This window comes from Macrosteles quadrilineatus, unplaced genomic scaffold (assembly GCF_028750875.1).
Source record: "Macrosteles quadrilineatus isolate MER2022 unplaced genomic scaffold, UCM_ALF_1.0 Scaffold_21__1_contigs__length_2333173, whole genome shotgun sequence".
NCBI classification, from domain to species: domain Eukaryota; kingdom Metazoa; phylum Arthropoda; class Insecta; order Hemiptera; family Cicadellidae; genus Macrosteles; species Macrosteles quadrilineatus.
The window spans coordinates 699,247-718,762 of record NW_026542614.1 but is presented as its reverse complement, the minus strand read 5'-3'; the positions used below and the strand labels follow the sequence as shown (position 1 = coordinate 718,762).

Below are 19,516 nucleotides of genomic sequence, written 5' to 3'. Positions count from 1 at the left end.
CCTTCTTTATACCCTACTGAACTATCTGAATAAAGTCAACGAATTAAATGTAACATAAAGCGTAAATACTTTTTTGAATAAAGCGTAAACGAACCTCGGAGGTTTTCATCACAATGGAAACTGCTGGAAATAGCTGGATGGGATCAGCTAGCCTAGCTTACCTGGTAGACAGAGTCCAGATTAGCCTTGATTACACATAAAACACATGACACTTAGCCCCTAATCACAAGGAGCTGGTTTTCTCGCCGCTAGTAACTAGCAGCTAGAACCAGCATAAAACCAGCATCGTTTGACTGATTCTCCAGCTGCTAGAAACACTCACATGAGCTGGTATCTCTAGCCGCTGGAGGTTTTAAACGGTTTAATATTACAAGCGCTTGAAGAGTCACTAGCAGGTCATGTGACCACTCAGCTGTGGTCTCTAGCACCATTCCAGCTCTGTCTGAGTATCGTGATAGTTCTCGCATTAAGAAAAATGTATTTAAATTAATTGAACACATTTAAGCTAATCGAAAATAAATTGAAACTTTCATGTTTAGACATTTTTTCACGCTTTTTCATCTCGCTGTTATAATTGCTACATCTCACATATATTTTAAATGAATGTGTTTTTTTGTGTTGTTGAAAGATAAAGTCCTTTTTTTATACGCCTACCACAACTTTAATTAGTTAATTTGCATGCCGGTAGTAGATACAAAATAATAGTGTTTTTGTTTTTCTATATTAATATTTTATTTTTTCGTGGCACTTTTTACTTCTATGATGGCTGATCATTGACAAAACATCACTTCTAATACCAACACTTTTTTTTGTTAACTATGGAGTGTGTAGTTACATCTAATTACATCACTAGCAGACTTGTAAGTTGTAGCGCTAGTTCTCCAGCTTCGTGTATCACAGGACTTCTAGCGCGCTGGAGAACTAGCAACTAAAGGTGCTGGTTCTCGCAGCGAGAACTAGCTGCTGTAACCAGCTCCGTGTGACAGGGGCTTTAATATTTTGTCCCAGATAGGGACTTCATCAGAAGCTTCTGATGAAGTCCCTAACTGGGACAAAGTATTAAGTTTTTCTTTGTTGTGTCATGTGTTTTATGTGTAATCAAAGCTAATCTGGACTCTGTCCACCAGGTAAGCTAGCTGATCCCTATCCTTGTACAATAATCCTAACATAGTTGGATGTTCTACGTTTAAAACGTCTGCAGAAATATAGTTGTATTTATTGTAAGACACGAGACATGATCATATTAAGATCAGATTCAGCTGATAATTATCAGCATTATTGGCAATATCACATCAAAAGGGAGTTGGGATGATGAACTTGACAGGCAAATATTTTAAACGTATAAAAGTGTGTTTATTTGACACAAAATACAATTTAAATATTTTTGTATAATACAGACTTATAATCTAAAAAATCTATTTATAATCTCCTATTCTGGATACGTGTCTCAAATTTATTATTTTAAAATTTATGCATCCCTTTCAACTCTTTTGAGCAGCCAACTGCATATTTTTTTATAAAATCAAAATGTGAGAACAATATTTGAAATATACAGTAAAACCCTGTTAATCCAGTATTGGTCCAAAACATAATATATTACTTTAAAAAATCCTTCCAGGTCATTTGGCCTGACTAATAGGTCATTTGGCCTGACTAATGGCCAGTTGGCAAAGATGACTAATCTTTGCACACCATTTTGCACATCTGACAGTGTTATTATTTTAGGGAGATTTAAAAAAAAATCACTACTCTAAAAATGTTACAACTTACAGAGCAATAACAAAAACGATCATAAAAAATGTATCAACGACAACAAAACCAATTGTAATCAAATACTAACTATATTCTCTTATGTACACAGTTTGTCAGTAAACAATTTTTGTACTCAACACTCCACAAGTCCATATTCTTAATTTATTTCACCTATCAATCGATGGTTTCAATCATCGTAGTGGTAACAATGCCTTCTGCTTTTAATCTGCTCAGCATCGGTCGGTAAATGTGAGGTGCCAGAGGGTACACCATGCCTTGTTCTTGTATCTCTCCTAAATAGCAAAAATATGGTAGTGAACAGTTAATTCTTTACAGTATCATAGTATAGAAAGAACAATCTAAATTTGATGAGAGTTTGTGGCTCAGTAGATTAAGAGAAGCTCTTAATTTAATGTTTGTGCATTTTAATTTTAACATGTCCAAATAAATACAGATTAAAACATGCTAGTTGGATTGTAAAAAATGCAATAGAATATGAAATATAATTTAAAGCGAATTTCTATGGAGGGGGTTTTAAATACGCATTTAATTGTTGTGAAAGGGATTTTTAAAGTGAACTTTATAGCTGTGGATGGGGGGTTTAAAAGTGAACTTAGCTGCTGGAGGGGATAAAGTGTAAAAAGTTCTTTTAACTGAAGTAAAGAGGATTTTAAAAGTGAACCTTATGTGGAGGGGATTTTAAAAAGGTCACTTAACCCTTTGCGGTGGAATGGCGAGTATAGGTCGCCGCCCGCCATTTTGCCGACTGCTCAAAAATGGCGACCTACAAGGACCCAAAAAAAAAAAAAAAAAATTATTCAAAAATCAAAAAAGTTAATTTTTTATGTCGAATGGCGATTATAGGTCACTGGGTGCCATTTTCCTGACTGCTTGAATGGCAAGCTAAATTCACCGGAAAATGTGGAAAAAATTCGACCTCAAAGGGTTAATTACAGTGGAGGGGATTTCAAAAGATGAATCACAGTGTAGGGATTTTAAAGTGAACTTGATATGAAGAGGATTTTAGAAGTCCACTCACAGTAAAGGGACTTTTACTGATTCGTTTAGGTTCAAAATTAACATTATAGTTAAATTTACAATACAACTATGATTCTCGTATCATGAATGCTAAAGCAGCAAACCTATTGAGTTGAACTTTGCTTATTGCAGCGTAAAGACTTGTTAAAAGGTGTTACTGTGTTTTGTTATTGGCATAGTTTTAGCAAAGATCATACCGTCAAGAACCATCTTAGCAGCTATTGCAGCAGGCAGTCCAACAGTACGAGCCATGGCCGTCGTGCCTCGACCATCTCCATACTCTACCATGGAGATGTCACGTCGTTCCCTCTGGCCTCCACTCCAAGTGATCTCCAGAACATGGCGCAGAATGACAACATCACGTTCATGCTCTCCTGTAACCGGTAAGGATATAAAATGACGATTCCCTTACAAAAAATATTACAAACTTAAGCAACTATTTTAACTTTAATTGATAACATTTAAATACATTTTTACATGTATTATTTGATGATTTTTATTGTTTACTGTGATTGCACCAACATCTGTTACCATATCTGGCGGTCTCGCCGACACTGCTAATCGTCCCTCACTCGCAGTCGTGGCAACCTAATTGGCTGTTTGGTTAACCGATGTTTAGGATGCTTGACGCTTCAGATAATCGACGCTCTACTGTACATCGATTAAAAACTTTCAAGATTTGCTATTTCTTGTTTTGACTACAACACATTTATCTGTGTATTTTTGTTTTTTCCCAACTTTATCTGGGTTTATTTACTCATGTTATAGGTTCAGATAGGTATAGTTACTTACCTAGACTCAGTCTGCCACTGAGGTAGTGAGATAGGCTGTCCAGAGGATTGCCACATTTGACTACTGGAACATCATCCAACACTCCCAGCTGTTCTACGGCCCTTAACTGTGCCTCACCTACTCGCTCACTCACCTAGCAGACGACAATTGTGTCAGTCTATATAAAAATGTATCGTTTTAGAACAAAGTTTGCTATATTTACAATTAGTTGATAGCAGTGCTTGATTTCTAAAAATGAGGAGTTGGAACAGTAACCAATTTAATGTGATTTGTACCCATTTATTTACCTATATATGCCAATATATATATATATATTTTTTTAAAGAGAGGTACCGGAACTTCGTTCTGCCGATTTCCCCCACAAATCGAGCACTGTTTGATAGTAAAAGTGTGTATTACATGAATTTAAAATATGTTTAGCTCTGCTGGAAGTTTACTAGATTGCTGCATTTGTGAGTTACACCTCAGATCAGGAATTTTGCCACTTTTCCTTAATCCTTACTGTATCCACACAAAAATTGTTTGAAAATTATTTGGAATTTTGTTTGATTTTTAGGAAGATAAAAATTCAGTAGGCATCGTAGTTAAATCATTGAATACATGCAGTTAGAAGGATTAAACTTGTTTCATTAATTTAATTTAGATTTTAAATACTTTACCTTGCCCTTGAGGTTTTCATAGAAAATATCTGCATGAGACAATCCAAGTAATGTGCACATTAGTTCTCTCTGAAAAAAGTTACCTATTTACATACAAATCATAATTTCTGTTTGATTTGATAAAAAAAATATACATTTAATACTTTACTTATAATAGTCAAAACTTTAGAATCAGTTAAGAACAGGCGTGGAAAAGTTTGGGGGTGTTGCCGCATGTCTTTAGTCGGCTACTTTTAAGTGCAAAAATGTACTTTGAACAGTTAGAACCATTAATTTTCTTCTTTAAACTGAAATAGTATCTTCCATTAGATTTGTAAGTTAAACATTGCGTACTAAATTCAGGACCAGTTTCTAAATGGAAGAAAGAAGCTGTAGTGTCCTCAAACCAAAAACAATTTAAAAGATGCTCTTAAATTTTTTACCAGAAATCTAAATAAAATTTGGATCATGCATAAAAGTAAGAGTTTGTGTATACTAGCTTTATATGTAACTTAGTGAAACTTTTATGTAATTCTGTAATAGCATTTCAAAATATTGTAACAAAACCATCATAACCCGACTTACCCATGTGATGCTAGGTCCATCTGGGTGGAGTGCAGGATGAGCTGTCAAGTCAATAAGCCCAAGATGTTTTAGAGCTTCCATAGTTTTCAGAAAACCTAAACATATGCAAAGTTTTTAACGAAGAATTCTCCTCAATAGGAGAATCCAGTGAACAATGTAAGTAGATAATTTCACACTTATACCTGATATCCTTAATATTTTAAAAGATGTTTGATGGTCATTAGGTTAATAAAACTAATTTTAATAAATTAAATTTGTTAATGGTAGATCTATACCATAAAGAGTGAGTTTAAGAGTCAGTTAGCATTGACATTCAAAGACCCGACTCTGAAGTTAAAAGATAATCTATTGTAAACTTGTAAGCACTGATATTAGGAATCGTTATAAAACAAATGTGTTTTCTAAATGATTGGGATATAAAGATAGATTTCCAAATTACCTCTATACCGTAACGTCCCTCTAAACATTGTGTGACATTCTGCCGCTACTCCGTACAACTGAGAGTATCGCAAACTGTCTCGGTTCGGGTAACCTTCCAGAGCAAAGCCTGGCAGGAATTCCAAGTCTTTACCACTCTGGAGTAGTTCCCCACCAGCGGCTACCTCGACCACCTTCAAACATCATAAAAAAATAACAATCATTTGTTAAAGCCGTGTTTTTCTAAGCGCGGGAGCAGAGCATGGAACGCAGTCTCCTCTTGTCTTAGGTATTGTAATGGTAGTTTATCGTTTTTCCGCTCCTAGGAAAACCTGGCTTAAGACTATAAGTAAAAATTATTAAAATAAAATCACTTGCTGTAATGTATTTGAAATTTGGTAAAAGACGGCAAATGCATCATAAAAGTGGCTGACAACCTCTTAGAAAGATATAACATGTGTGCGATGTTGACGCATACCAATGCCGTGGCCCTGTATAAAGTATTAGAGGAGGCAATGGTAACTGGTAACATTAGCTACAAATGGCAACTTGCTCTACTAATTAGGTTGCCGGTTTGATTCTAATACAAATTGAAGCTTTTAGATGGTTCGAAACCGGACCCAGTTTTCAGGGTTTTGACGAAAGCTCCTCGTCATAACCCTTATAACCAGGGCTTATAACCAGTCGATCTTAGTGAGTAACATTCATTCATTCGACACTCATCTTCGCCTTAAAATACCCTCTAATCTACACTTAAGTTTTATTCGTATACAAGTCAAAATGCATAGCACGTTTAGTGTCTCTGTTTCAATTATATGATATACCTTGGAGTTCTCGAGGTATTTAGCGTTTCCCAAGACGTTGAGCAGCACACCCCTAGGGGACCAAGAGAACTTGTAGCGTAGAGGGTTGTTTGAGTGTTCCGGGGCTGGGAGGCCTCCGCAGTACGACACGTAAGACTCCACTTTGCCCCCCGCCTGATGTACCTCGTCTATACACTCCATGGCCAACAGATGGTCAATGCCCGGGTCCAGACCTACCTCATTGACTACCGTCACTCCAGCCTCCACGGCCCTGTAAATAGTCAGTTTGGAAATGCTAATGCTTTTTGTATTTTTTTGGCAATATCTACGCAAGTGGCATTTTTCCTAAAGAAACTCCAACGCTTTTTTTGGAAAGTGATTCAAACTGCTCAACATTTAGTAAGGGCAAACAAACTTTCCCCTCTGGTACCAAAGTTTGTTAAGCTCTAGGCTTACAACACATCCTACTGTGTTTTATTTATAGTAATGAAAGTAACAGCCATTTTATACTTAAATGACTTAAGTATAAAATACTTAAGTCATGCATATCCTAAGCATGGGGGTCTTACTTTTCGTGCAATCTCATCATCTCCAGTGTGCAGTAGGACGCAGTAACCATGTGAGTGTGGTGGGTGATGCAGGCTTCTGCCACTAGATGGTGCAATTGGAAGGGCAGTAGGGACACCACCAGGCCGGCGCTCTGCACCAACTCGCCAACATGGTCTGGTCGTCGCACAACATCCACCAACACTGGCTCTACTCGCTCAAACTGGTTGGCTAAAGTCGAAACTTCATCCTGCACTGATGAACCTGGCCAGACAAAGTATATGATTACACTTGAAATACTTGAAATTATTTGTTTCATTCATTTTTTTCCAATTTTTAGATTTGAAAATGGAGCTAAGAAGTTTCAAAACTAGATACCAGTAACACAAAACAGTGGATCAACAATGACAAAGGAACGTGTAATCTATTTTATCATGAAAACAAGCTGGTCTAGTGGTTGAACGTGGGGCTTCAGTCCCAGAAGTTCCACGTTCAAATTCCTCTATCATCCAATATTGCTTAAAGAGTAATAAGCGGCGGTAATAATAGGCGGTAATGCTACGACCTTCTGGGCATAGCCTGAAGTAATTTGTAAAACTGTTTAAATCAAGAGCCTAGCGTCCTAGGATGTAAAGGACAGCCATAAAAATATATTTTAACAAAGACTTTATAGGACTTTTTTGACAAATTTACTGTTGATAAAATTGCATACTCTACCTACTATAATTGTAACTACTATTGTACTACTTTGCAAAGAAACATTTAATTACTCTTAAGTTTAGAACAAAGATAGTTTATACTATAACCTTGAGAAATAAAATGCTTTTGGGGTTGATCTTGGCATACAGTACCAATAAATTTAAAATTTTGTATACAAATTAGGATTTTTAATATTCAAGGAAACACCACTTTACCGCACAACTTACAACACTTTCCCAGACATCTGTGCTTTATCTAGTTTTTTGTACCTTTTTAGCACGTCATTCATGCTCACTTTTAGAGTCAGGGTGACAAGATATTTACCTAAGGTTATGTGCACATTTTCATCCCTGTTCAGGTACTTTACGAGAGGTGAACTGACCCTTCCTGCTCCTAACACAAGGATCTTCTTTGTTGAACCAACTGCATCTGGCATTTTGTGGCGGCTACGTCTGAAACAACTGTTATTATAAATCTCAGGGTCAATAGAGCAGCGGTTCTCAGCCTGGGGGCAAGAAAGGATTTTAGGGGGGAGCGCTTTTAGGAAAACTAAAAAAATAAAAATTTTAAATAAATAAAAATAATACAATAAAATTAATTTAGGATTGTAGCCATACAAAACTTAATCACATGACCTTATTGAAAATAGAGTAATTAACTACACAGAGGGATTGAGATTAATTTGGCGTGTGGGGTATGTGATGAAAATGCAGGATTCTAAGGGGAGTCTAGGAGCAAAGAAAGGTTGAGAACCCTTTATATAATGTAAAAGAATACAAATGTAATATTAGGACTAGGAGTAGGTACATTAAATTCAATTTAATTTACCAGCTTTATTTGGCTGGAACAAAAATTTTTTGCAAATAAAAAAAATAATAAATCCATAATATCAAGTATGAAATTATATTAATTCAAAGTAATTAGAAACCATTAATTAAAAACATTATAATTACATATTTTGGGCATGTAATATCCTTTTACTGAGAAAAAATTCATAATAAACATACAGTTAAATTTTTTTGTTCTAGGACGCTAGGCACAAGCCCCGAATTGTTTTTCACATTACTTCAGGCTAGACCTACGGATTGCGGCATTATCACTTTGATAAAATCTATTAGTCATTTGGAGGACTTGAACCTGGGACCTTAGGGACCAATGTCCCGCGCTCTAACCACTACACCAGCTCGCTCCCCCAACGGTTTATAATTGCCAAAATCTATGGTGTTATATAGCCTACATATTTAATTTTTAAACTAAGATTAGCAAAGCTGTTAACTGATTTAACCTAAAAATAACAAGTAGGTTTAAGTCCGAAAATGTAAAAAAAACACAAACTGTTTTCCTCATTTAATTGAATAAAAAATTATATTTGGTATGGTAAATAATAAAAACTTAATTATTGAAGAAAAACTACTTACTTTGATTCCTGCCTCAAATCTTGAATGTATTCAAACTTGGGTGTTAGTTTACCATTACTTGCTATGATGGCCTGCAAACACAAAGATAACAAAATGATAAGTGTTTAAGCTTAATTGGCAAGTCTTTTGAAGTGCTATTCGTGAATTTACATATAACAACTGTACCATTAATTAGGTAGCAAAAAATATACATTATCACTCATATTTATAACCAATTACTATAAAAGAATGGTAAACCAAAATAATTTTATAATGCTTGATTAAATAATTTCACTTGCCAACAAATAATTTGTCAATATTATCACTTATCATGTTTAACTAATTTAAAGTTTATTAATACAATTATGTTTCTTAGATGACCTAGACACTCACATTGGCTACAACGGTGTCAAAGTTGTGACTCTCAAGAGGTTTGGTTGCGTCTGACTGAAGAATATCAACAGCATATGGCATCACAAGGTCACCGAAAAAGTCAGTTGATTCTCTCGGCAGCTGAGTCGGCATGTTATCAATCGAGCAGACTAGGAGTCCGGCACCTTTGAAACTGGCAACAAACAGTTAGTTGTTTCATGCAAGAAACATGTTTGTGTTCATAGATAATTCTGAAATGTCTTTCAAAGGTATCTAGGTAATTGAAATGACTAAGTGTTGGTTATCAACCTGTTATTGAAGTACCTACCATAATGTTGATAAACAATTTTCAAGCATGGTAAAATGCTCTTGCAGTTAAATTTGACTTTTTGGGTTTGTTTTGTTGCGGTGACATCATCTGAGTTGGTCCAAAGATGCCACCCAACAGGTTTTTATTTTACAGGACTGTGTGGCAATTTTTAACAGCCCCTCAACAAAACTTTTTGTAAGGCTACACAAGGTCTCCCCTCTGAAGAAAATCCCCAAAGCACAAAATGCTAATTGGAAATAAACGATTAAAAAAATCATGGGTTATTTAATTAGTACTCAAGTTAAGATTTTTTTCTTTTAAATCAGTTGAAAAACAGCAATAATAACAATATTGCAATAAATTTGGTAAAAATATTATGTTGGTACATACTTAGATACAACGCTCAAAATTGTGATACATCCTAAAACTAGGGAGAATGAGACGAGTAAAACACCTTGTACCTTTTATATTCCTTGTTGCGGTCCGCATCGTAGAGACAGAAGGGCGTGTCGATGGTAGTACACTCGTTCATGAACTCTATGGATCCGCCAGGGTCAGCACTGATGTCACAGATGGCGAGTGTACGGTGGGGCAGTGCGGGGGCACCTTCACTGACGGGGAGCCAGGGTGTTTGTGCGGAGGCTAGGAGATTCTTGGCATCTGGTAGTGTCAGTAGCTTGGGCGCCCCGACTGCCCAGTAGATCCCGTTCACTATCACTGATGCATACGGGGCGATCTAGGATTGATGGAACGTTTTATGGTTTTACGTGTTTGCAGAAATATTGTCACTAGCTGACGTTTTAAATGAATCATGATTATTGTGTGTGAAACATGACATGTTGGTGAATTAAAGTTTTAGTTACAGTAGTAACTCCTCCATTGCCATCACTGATATGGTAGAAATGCAAATGTGACAATCGGAATGGAGTCACAGCACAAAAAGTTTTTTAACCTTCATATTTTTAACTAACAAACAGGTATAGCTTGGCTCAACTTGTGTTGAGGCGAGGTACCTGATTACTGAAAGAACCTGGAACAATGACTGGGACGACTCTGCAAGTAAATCCCATTCATGCCTCGAATACACCACTGACGAGAAACTTACAAAAAATTATTAATTCGTCAACTGAAAAAAGCAAATAGCTATATTCCAAAGTTATTATCAAACAAAACTTGTGTGTTTTTGCCAATTCAGTATAACCTTTTTTTACTAGCTAGTTTGGACACTTAACCCATTGGCGCCGACTTACGAGCGTTACTCGTACGGCCGCTGCAGGCCCGGCGGCCGACTTACGAGTGCCGCTCGTGTCACCGCTAGGCAGCGCCATTAGTTATTTAGTTATTATTATTTTTTCGCCCTTTTAGTTTCGTCTTACTATTATAATGTTTATAAATATCTTGCTTCTTGATTTGCGTATTTACTCTTTTATTTTAGCGAATAACAAACAATTTTGTGTTGCCATGGAAACCACATATCACCAAAAATCAGCTGCGCTAAGTTAAACAAACAATAAAAAAAAAAAAATGTTATTACTTATAAAAGTACACAACTTTTGATTTTTCTACGTAGGGAATCGATTGAACTTTATAATAGTAGTGTTATTTGGTGTCTGGATTAATCTTGGAATTTGTATATCAAGTTTACTTTCAAAATATTGTTTTTAAAATTTTTATTTTTATAATCTTTATATATATATATTTTTTTAGTTTAAAACTTTGACTATCCAATTACCACTTTTCTGTAGACAATTTTACTGTGAACAAAATGGTGAAAGAATTATTAATTTATTACCTAAGGTTTTCTTTCTATAGCAGTTAGAGTAAAAGTCTACAAATTCGCTAAAATTAATTGCCGCCAGAGGGTGCTGCAGGTAGCGCATTAATTCCTTTCCCAATGGGTTAAAGTCAACTGATTAACAAGGGACAAACATCTTATATAAGCGAATTGTCACCTTCTTCCCAAACGTTGACATGTAGAGTTCTGGGTGAGAGTCGTAGTCCTGTGGATCGTAACCTCCCCCCTCCCTCCTCTGTAGGTGGTCTCTCCTGCGCACTTGACACCCGTACACTTTGTTTGTAACTGTGAAAAATTAAAAGATCCTTAAGAGTCACCGTTCTTGATAAGACCATAATTTTATTCAGCTAAGTACGCTAAGGAGTTCACAAAAATGGTTGGATATAAAACGTCTAAACAAGTTATAACATCTATCACAGTCATCGTAACAATTTGTTCACATTGATTTATCCACGTATAAACAGTAACTATAATATCGTACTACTATTAGTAATGTAAATTATTCACATAAATTATGTAAAATACAAACATTACCTCCGTGCTCTGCCACCTTCTGCAGCATGGAAGGAGGAACGTACTCATGAGGTAGCTCTTGGAATATCTCCTGCGCTCCTTGCGAGACATTGCCAGACCTTGGAGAAAATAAATGCGGAGATCTCATAAAAGTATGACTTTAAATACAGTATATTTAGTCTTCAATTTCTAATTTCATGTTGGCTAGGATTGAATAGCCTGACTACTTTGTACTGTCTTCTACTATAACTTTTTAAAGACAGAAATGACAACTACCTTGTACTGTTTTCTACTATAACTTTTTAAAGACAGAAATGACAATGTTTTCATTGAACTTCTCAAATTAACAGTTTTTCGAGTTTTATCATATATTGTGTCATACTTTGGAAACACTGTATATCTATTACCATTGGCAATAATAAAATCAAACAATCATTCTTGTGGTAATTTTGTCTCCCCCACGAACGTCGCTTTTACTTTGTATGGTAAATGCAACATAATTGCTATTGGATAATTTTTAAACAAATAGTGGTGTGACTTTTAGTGTTGTTAAGAGGGTTTTCTCTGACTATACGCCAGTGGTGTAGTGGGGAGGGACGTGTGGAAACGGTTTTGCCACTCTGCTTTTTCCTAAGGACCTATATATGTACTGTATATAGTATGTTTGTGACCCTGTATTTTTTTTGCAACACACCACTGCTGAACGCCAACCTAATTGACAAGATTTACTTCTTTACTTATTTATTTATTTCGGTACTACACCAGACAGGTGTGAATGAATACCATTATAAAGAATTTATTTGTGACGTGTATTTTGTGACCTCAAAATAGTTACAGTACAATATAGATACAATCACTGTTCATAGCTTTCAACTGAACTAAACAAACTGAATATCCAGTCTCTTACCCAGTAAAGACAAATATGAGAGGTCCGATAGACTTGGGCATCATACCCAGAGCTATCTCATAGCCAGCGTCTCGTATTGCCTGTGTAGCCATGGAAGAGTTGCGGTAATTGTGTGCCGGACCTATATGCTGAAAATTGGTGCCATGTTAATTCTTTAATTTTTAGTAAAAAACGACAAAAATACAATTTTGAGAATTCGTTAATGGATATAGGTATGGGTTTCATGTAATTCAGTTTTTGATCAAGACGTAGAACCTGCAGTTTGACGGATACATATCATTTTGTAAAATTATTTTTTGAAATGTGAAATAATTCCTCGGGCTTTATCCTCATTTCTTGTTAAATAATCGGCTGAGAACCAAACAGCAGCATCATAATGTAATTGCTCCATTGTATTGTAAAAAACAACTTTAAAATTCCTGTTTATCCACAAAACATTTTCTAGAATGTTCTAGGAAGCTCTCTGATATTTTAGAAAATAGTGGTTTCTGGAGGACCAATGTTATCTGTTATCGAACGTAAAACCCAAAAATCATTCCCATGCAAAAAAAAATTAACAATGTCAAAACTTGTGTATTGTAGGAATGTTATCCTGTTAAAAATGAATGAAGTCATATCATTTGTTAAACAACCTTAATAAAATGAACGATTTACGTAATCAAAAATTTGAAAACAACTAGAAATAATCATACCATGAATGGTGTGTGGTGACCTAAAGCAAGTAGCCGTAGACCTAGACCATGCAGTATATTGACCATCCCAGCAACTCCAGCGTATTTACCAAACGCAACTATCCTGTGGCCGAGCTCATCCACTAACTTCTCATAGTCGACCAAACGGATGTTCTGTAAATTATCATAACTGTAATAAGTAAGTGTTTAAAACCTAGTGAAATTATACATGACAAGTTCCTGTGATTTTCATACAAAGACATTTTTATTTGAGATAAAATTGGTTTTCATTTTTAAAATTTCACAATTTTTGTTGATCAGTCCAAGAAATTGAAGTTGTATCTAGATCGTGTCAATTAGAATGGCAAGCAGAATGCATGTGGGCAAAATAAGCCTTCCCCCCATTGCTTTTGTTATTTTTAACAGTCTTATCAACAATTAATTGCCGTTAGACCAATTTAATACCATTAGTGTCTAGTGGTGTGATTTTATTGTTGCTGAGAGCCTTTACCACATCTCTCCCTACCATTGACGATTAAACTTTGAGATACATGACGGAATTTTAAAAGAAAGTCAAGTTTCTATTTAGAATTTTTTAAGGACTAGAGTTCACCTATAGCTTACTTGAGACAAATAGGGTTCAAGGGCTTCTTCTCTGAGAGTTGATTGAAGAGAAACGTACTAGGACAAAATATCTGTGCTATGTCTTTTGTGACCTTTCATTGCATATCCCTTAGACTCATGACTCTAATTTTTTCCCCAATAGGTTGACAGTCTCTTTCAACCTTGCATTTGTCTGTCCACGTGGAACATATCCGCAAAGCAAGGAGTGATCAGCATTAGGGTGAGCTTGTACTGTACTAACAAAATTTAGTTGCTGGTACCATCAGGATCCGAGCTCACTATATCGCCGTCATGGATTTGAATTCTGCCCTGCCCTCCGACTCACCTTAGCCAATCTTCTCAAGTAAGCTAGCTAAAATCTATTCCTTAAAAAATCCAATATACAATACAGTATTAACTTATACAGTTACCTTTTCTAGGCAAGCATCAAGCAGAGGCATGTTGGATTCCTGAGCCTTGATTGTGTGTGAGAACATGCAGTAAGTCTTGTTGGGAAGCAGCAAATCAGCTGGGACCTGCTTCACTCCGAATATAACCGATGCTTCTGATATGTCTTCTTGTGGAATAGCACCAGCATTTATATAAGACTGAAACATACTTTATGTAGCGTTCACAGTTTTAATGTTCAACTATTTGTTCAATAAATACTTGTGTTACTAGTTTGATCTTTCTTTACTTTGTTGATGACTAATTTAGTGTATGGATAATGTTAGGATTTTCACCAAAATATTTGTAGAAATTATTTGTTTGCAAACTTATCTTTTAGTTCATAAACTGCACAGTACCTGTTTTCACACATCACAATTATTACCAGTTAATTGATATGGGGACTTTACTTACAGTGGTATTGTAGGTACCTGTATTTACTCCGAATGGTTCAAGTTGATTTCTCAAATTTGTAAAATTTGTGGACTGTTTTAATCTATTTCATGTCATGATCTTCAAGCGCTAATGTTGACTAGTTATTTTTCTATTTTCAGGAAAGATTTTATGATTTGGAGGGGTCAGAGCAACAATCAACCAAATTCAAAATATATCAAACCAAGTCCAAAGTTCAATAATTCGCCACCAGAATGTTTAGTTTGTTTATGCTCTGAGCTCTGACGGACGGCAACAAAGTTTCAGAGCAACAACCAACCAGTCAAAATTTTTAAGGTTATAATGTTGATCAATCTTCTGTTTGGGTTGTTTTCGGACAGTGATTTGAGCCCAGGAAGTGATAAAGGTAAGGTTTATAATATTTATTACAACCTAAGTTATGAATTATTACTAGTTTATGTTATTTTATTATTAAGATAGAACGCATTATGTAACCTTTTTTTTCTTTGGAGCAACAAGAAACAAATTTTGACTTAAATTTCATTTCTTTTAACATAAATCCTAGTTAATTATTAAATAAAGTTTGGATAAGGTTTTAGTATGACAAGTTGTTTTTCTTTTAGGTCAAACTAGTGGCAACAATGGGGACGATGCAGAACAGAAATCTTTTCAGCAGGATATTGAAGCTCAAGGCGACCTGAATGAGGAAATAGAAAACTCCGCACCTAATCCTGAAGGTAAGCCAAGGCGTATAATTGAAATCAAAAGCCGTTATCCCAAAAACAATAATCCCAATGAATTTTAATTAATAGTTTTGGTGTGAAAATGAAACATTAGTATTCATTATTCAGGATTTCTATAACTGTTGTGTTTCTGTTTCAGAAATCTTAAACAATGAACAACAACCAGGAGGAAAATGACAAGAAAAGAGGATGATTGGGAATGGGAAAGGAACAAGATGAAGAGTATGATTGAGAGGGCAAGTCAGAAAAACAACAACTTGTACGTTCCAGAGAGGACTGGTTTGAAATAATAAAGTCAGCAAAACGCAAGAATCTATGTTTTGAAGTTCACGAAATGAAACGAGAAGAGGGACCTGTCAATTGGTTGAACATTAGATGGATCAGACTTCTTAAAGGAGAATCTTTCACTGTGTTCTTCAAACACTCATTGTGTAAAGAAGAGCCTATCAGATAGTTGGACTTATCGCAGTATGCCAAAACAAAACCAAGAAAAAATACAACAATAAAAAATTATTGCTCTTACAATCACTTGTTAATGTTCAACAGAGCCCTCTCTATCCAAACCATAGACCGGTCACACAAGCCAAAAAAATATGACATGTAATCTCTTATACCTTATACATACCCCCCCCCCCCCTTCAGTTCTTGATACTTCAAGAACTTACCGTGAAGTTACTACAAGAAGAAGGAATTTGGAAGTGGATGAGGAAGCTAATGAGGACAATGATGAAATCTTTTATTGTAACTACCTGTATCTTTTATTTGTATGAGGGTCCTGTAGTAAATCTTTTTTTTATAATTTGACTGTTCATTAATTAAATCTATTATCCTCTGCTACTATGACAGTTTAATATTTTTTTGATTTTCATCTAGAAAATGCAATTTAGAAGTACTATCAAATTTAATTATTTTGTTGGAGTTGGTTGGATAATGCAAAGCCATGTATTGAAAATTTTCAGTTTATCATTCCAACCAAGTCCTGGATCCAACCAAGTCTACAGAAAAAGTTTGCTTGTTAATTTAGAAAAATCCTTTTTACCCTTTTAACATTTTATTGAACAAAATTTTTTTATCGATTTACACCACTAAAAATATATATATATTTAGGTCAAAGGGTGTTAATGTTATGAATTTGTAACTTTAAAACTATTTTTCTCAGCTGTTACTATTTTTAACTTTGTTGGTTGTTTCTCTGATCCTCCATTTGTAATTAACTCTTTAACTAAATACCAGGGGGTTAGCTGTTGCTCACAATAGATAGTTATAAATAGTCTGGAAACCGTACCTGTACGGGGTATGCTCGTCGGTTGGACGGCTGTATGAGCACCTTGACGCCGGCCCTCACTAGTTTCCGCACGTTGCTTGGGGCCAGAGGTGCTCGTCTCTCCCACACACTCTGGTCTTCCCTGCGAATCGCCATTACCTTCCCCTTCAGCGGCTAAAATCCAAAATCATTATCATCATTACTACCATTGTTGTAATATTTTAGACATCAATGCCACCTGTGAATGCAAGTTGAGAGTAGAATGGAGTGTGATGATCTGAGTAGCTTTGTGACTGAGATCAGCTGTTTCCTTAGCCAAGTCCAGTTGTCAAGGACAGCTGAACCCTGTTTCAAACATCAAAAAGCTACTGACTTCTCAGGATTGATCTGGCAACCATTTGATTTTTTGTTGAGCACTATAAACACTCAGCTACCCTATCCAGCTCATTTGGTAATGATTTGGTCCCCTTTTGAATTGCTATTTCCAAGAGCCCATTATAAAAATAACATGTCAAATACAGTAATTAAGGATCTTGACCCTCTCAAGAAATAAAAAAAAACCCCACATTCCATCTAAGAAACTGTACTACACTTCACTTCACTGTACTGACTTCACTTAACTCTTAATTATTTACCAGCACGCCAATAAAATAAATTAGCACTTCTTTCAAAACTTTAAAAACAACTAACATGTTCTGTGACAACCAAACTTTCTGAACCATCATAAATTAACACGATCAAGCTAATTGCATATAGAATAGTGGATTAATATTTACTAATTCAGAGTTTGGAGAATAAGCTGATCATTTCTAAAACTTTGCATTATTCTAGACTAGCTGAGTACCCGTCCTTCGTACGGGGTTGGTATACAATGTTTATTGTAGTTAAATACTCGTGCTTTGCATTTGCAATGAGAGAGGACACGTTTTGAGAAAATTTGGTTTACTATAATCTATGGTATACTATAGTATATAGAACATCTACTATAGCCATAATGTTCTACCACTTAACCTAAACAATAGAAAGAAGTAAAGTTCTCATACTCAGGTTTTTGTTGCTGCTTGGTTCAAATTAGCTGTTGTCATAAATGTATATAGAACTAATGGTGCTGCACCCTGTTGTTAAACCGTATAACCTTTTAATGCTATTGAATATCATAGAAACAAATTGTGTAGTTGAAACAGCTGGCAAAATTATTTAATTCCATTTAAATATGAATACTCATAAGGTTAACATGGGAAACTCTAGAGCCGCTGGGGCGGAGCCCGAAAGGATTTTTGAGGTAACAATATCTCTATATGTTAATCGGGAATGTGAGCTATCATCATACCAAATTTCAACACAATCCGACCAGTAGTTAATGCGTGATTGAACTTCAAACAAACAAACAAACATACAAATAAACAAACAAACACACAAACTTTCACATTTATAATATTAGTATGATTAATATAAGAACAAGGTATTATTATTTGTGCAAATAAGATTCTAGTGTAGGATATTATAGCTTCTTCACACTTGGATAGGCAGGAAATTTTAAGTTTAATACAGTTTCTAGTAGTTTTCTGTTCCAGTAACCTAACTTATAAACATAAAGCATTGGTTTTAACAAGCTATTCGGAGATTATAAGAAATACTTACAAACTTTGCCTTCTGGATGATTGTAGAGTAGAGACGGAGTTGATTCATATTGGTGTTTATAGATTTACCTCTCCTAAAATAAAGCAAAATCATATTTAATTGATCACTCACAAGTTACAGTGAAAAAAAAACTATATGAATGGATTTAACACTATGATACGATTGATTGTCATGTTAATTAACAAAACTAGGTCACTAACTAGGATTGTAATACCAACTGTGAGACAGACTGAATTCTTAATTCACAAGGAAATAATCTTGGTTTAGTTTTATCAGTTGGAAGAGGTCAGTTCCAGGTTATCGGTATAAATTTTTGTTTTCAAACCGGGGCCTCTAGATTACTTAAATAATAGATTACCGATTACGGTAGTTTCCAAAAAGCCTATGTACCATAAACATCACTGTTAGCTGATGAGCACAAGTAATTTGTGGTGCATTTATTTTGTTATTTATTTAACAAAAATTGTATTTTTGAAGTTATTTAGTGAGAGAACACTCCAAACCCTAGTATTTATTACAATCAGATTTTCTTACAAATTATTACTCAATAATTCAAATCCCAGCACAAAGTCTAACTGAGTATAATAGTATCGTGTAATTTGGAATGTATTAAAACTATAAAAAATAATATTATTTCCAAAAAGGTATTTTGGTAAATTTATCACATACATATGTATTTGGAGAAGGTTCAATATGGAGACAGTTATCTAATTTCTTGTTTTTGCTCAGAAAGATGATTGACCTAAAACTCGATTTGAACCTGGACATCCCAGGCAGAAGGCCCTTACACCAGACCAACTGTACACCAAAATCTATTACCTATCTAATCAACCGAAATTTAACATCTTCTGCAGTACTCACCTTAAAATATAACCTTTGACTATTAATACAATGCTGTAAAACTGTCTGAGAACTAAACTGTGAACTTAGTTGTACTTAAGCTAAGGATGGAATCATTGATGTTATTGACCTCATCCATTTATCACTTTAAACTTTCCACTACAATGTTGAGCTGATTATTTTCACAAATTTTGTTTCTGACCAATACTGATTCACTAAGTACACTACGAAATACGTTATCCTATTTGATTCTTTTGTTGTTGTTTATAAAACAAAGAACGTAAGTAAACAAGATAAGTGTAGTGTAATGATAAATTGAATGAATGACATAGTTAATTGTGTAGTTGTAT

The 19,516-nt window shown here is 35.1% G+C and overlaps 1 protein-coding gene across 3 annotated transcripts; it reads right to left on the bottom strand.

Annotated features, from left to right (window-relative positions):
* Nucleotides 1-1,654: 1,654 nt before the first annotated feature.
* On the bottom strand, nucleotides 1,655-19,219 carry LOC129005465 (alpha-aminoadipic semialdehyde synthase, mitochondrial-like). Of its 3 annotated transcripts, XM_054434357.1 has the most exons (20): nucleotides 19,188-19,219; nucleotides 18,327-18,399; nucleotides 16,707-16,859; nucleotides 14,270-14,446; nucleotides 13,257-13,409; nucleotides 12,565-12,692; nucleotides 11,679-11,776; nucleotides 11,302-11,429; nucleotides 9,811-10,085; nucleotides 9,061-9,232; nucleotides 8,689-8,759; nucleotides 7,595-7,731; nucleotides 6,595-6,835; nucleotides 6,047-6,296; nucleotides 5,245-5,416; nucleotides 4,806-4,900; nucleotides 4,242-4,310; nucleotides 3,583-3,715; nucleotides 2,988-3,164; nucleotides 1,655-2,045 (listed from the first exon to the last, which is right to left on the bottom strand). In XM_054434357.1, exons 2-20 carry the CDS (start codon nucleotides 18,372-18,374, stop codon nucleotides 1,927-1,929), a joined length of 2,796 nt encoding a protein of 931 aa, XP_054290332.1. In that variant the 5' UTR covers nucleotides 18,375-18,399; nucleotides 19,188-19,219; the 3' UTR covers nucleotides 1,655-1,926. The 3 variants fall into 3 exon arrangements, with proteins under 3 accessions (XP_054290332.1, XP_054290330.1, XP_054290331.1); XM_054434355.1 differs by lacking the exon at nucleotides 19,188-19,219 and having other exon boundaries at nucleotides 18,327-18,538; XM_054434356.1 differs by lacking the exon at nucleotides 19,188-19,219 and having other exon boundaries at nucleotides 7,595-7,722; nucleotides 18,327-18,538.
* Between the last annotated feature and the right edge of the window lie 297 nt (nucleotides 19,220-19,516).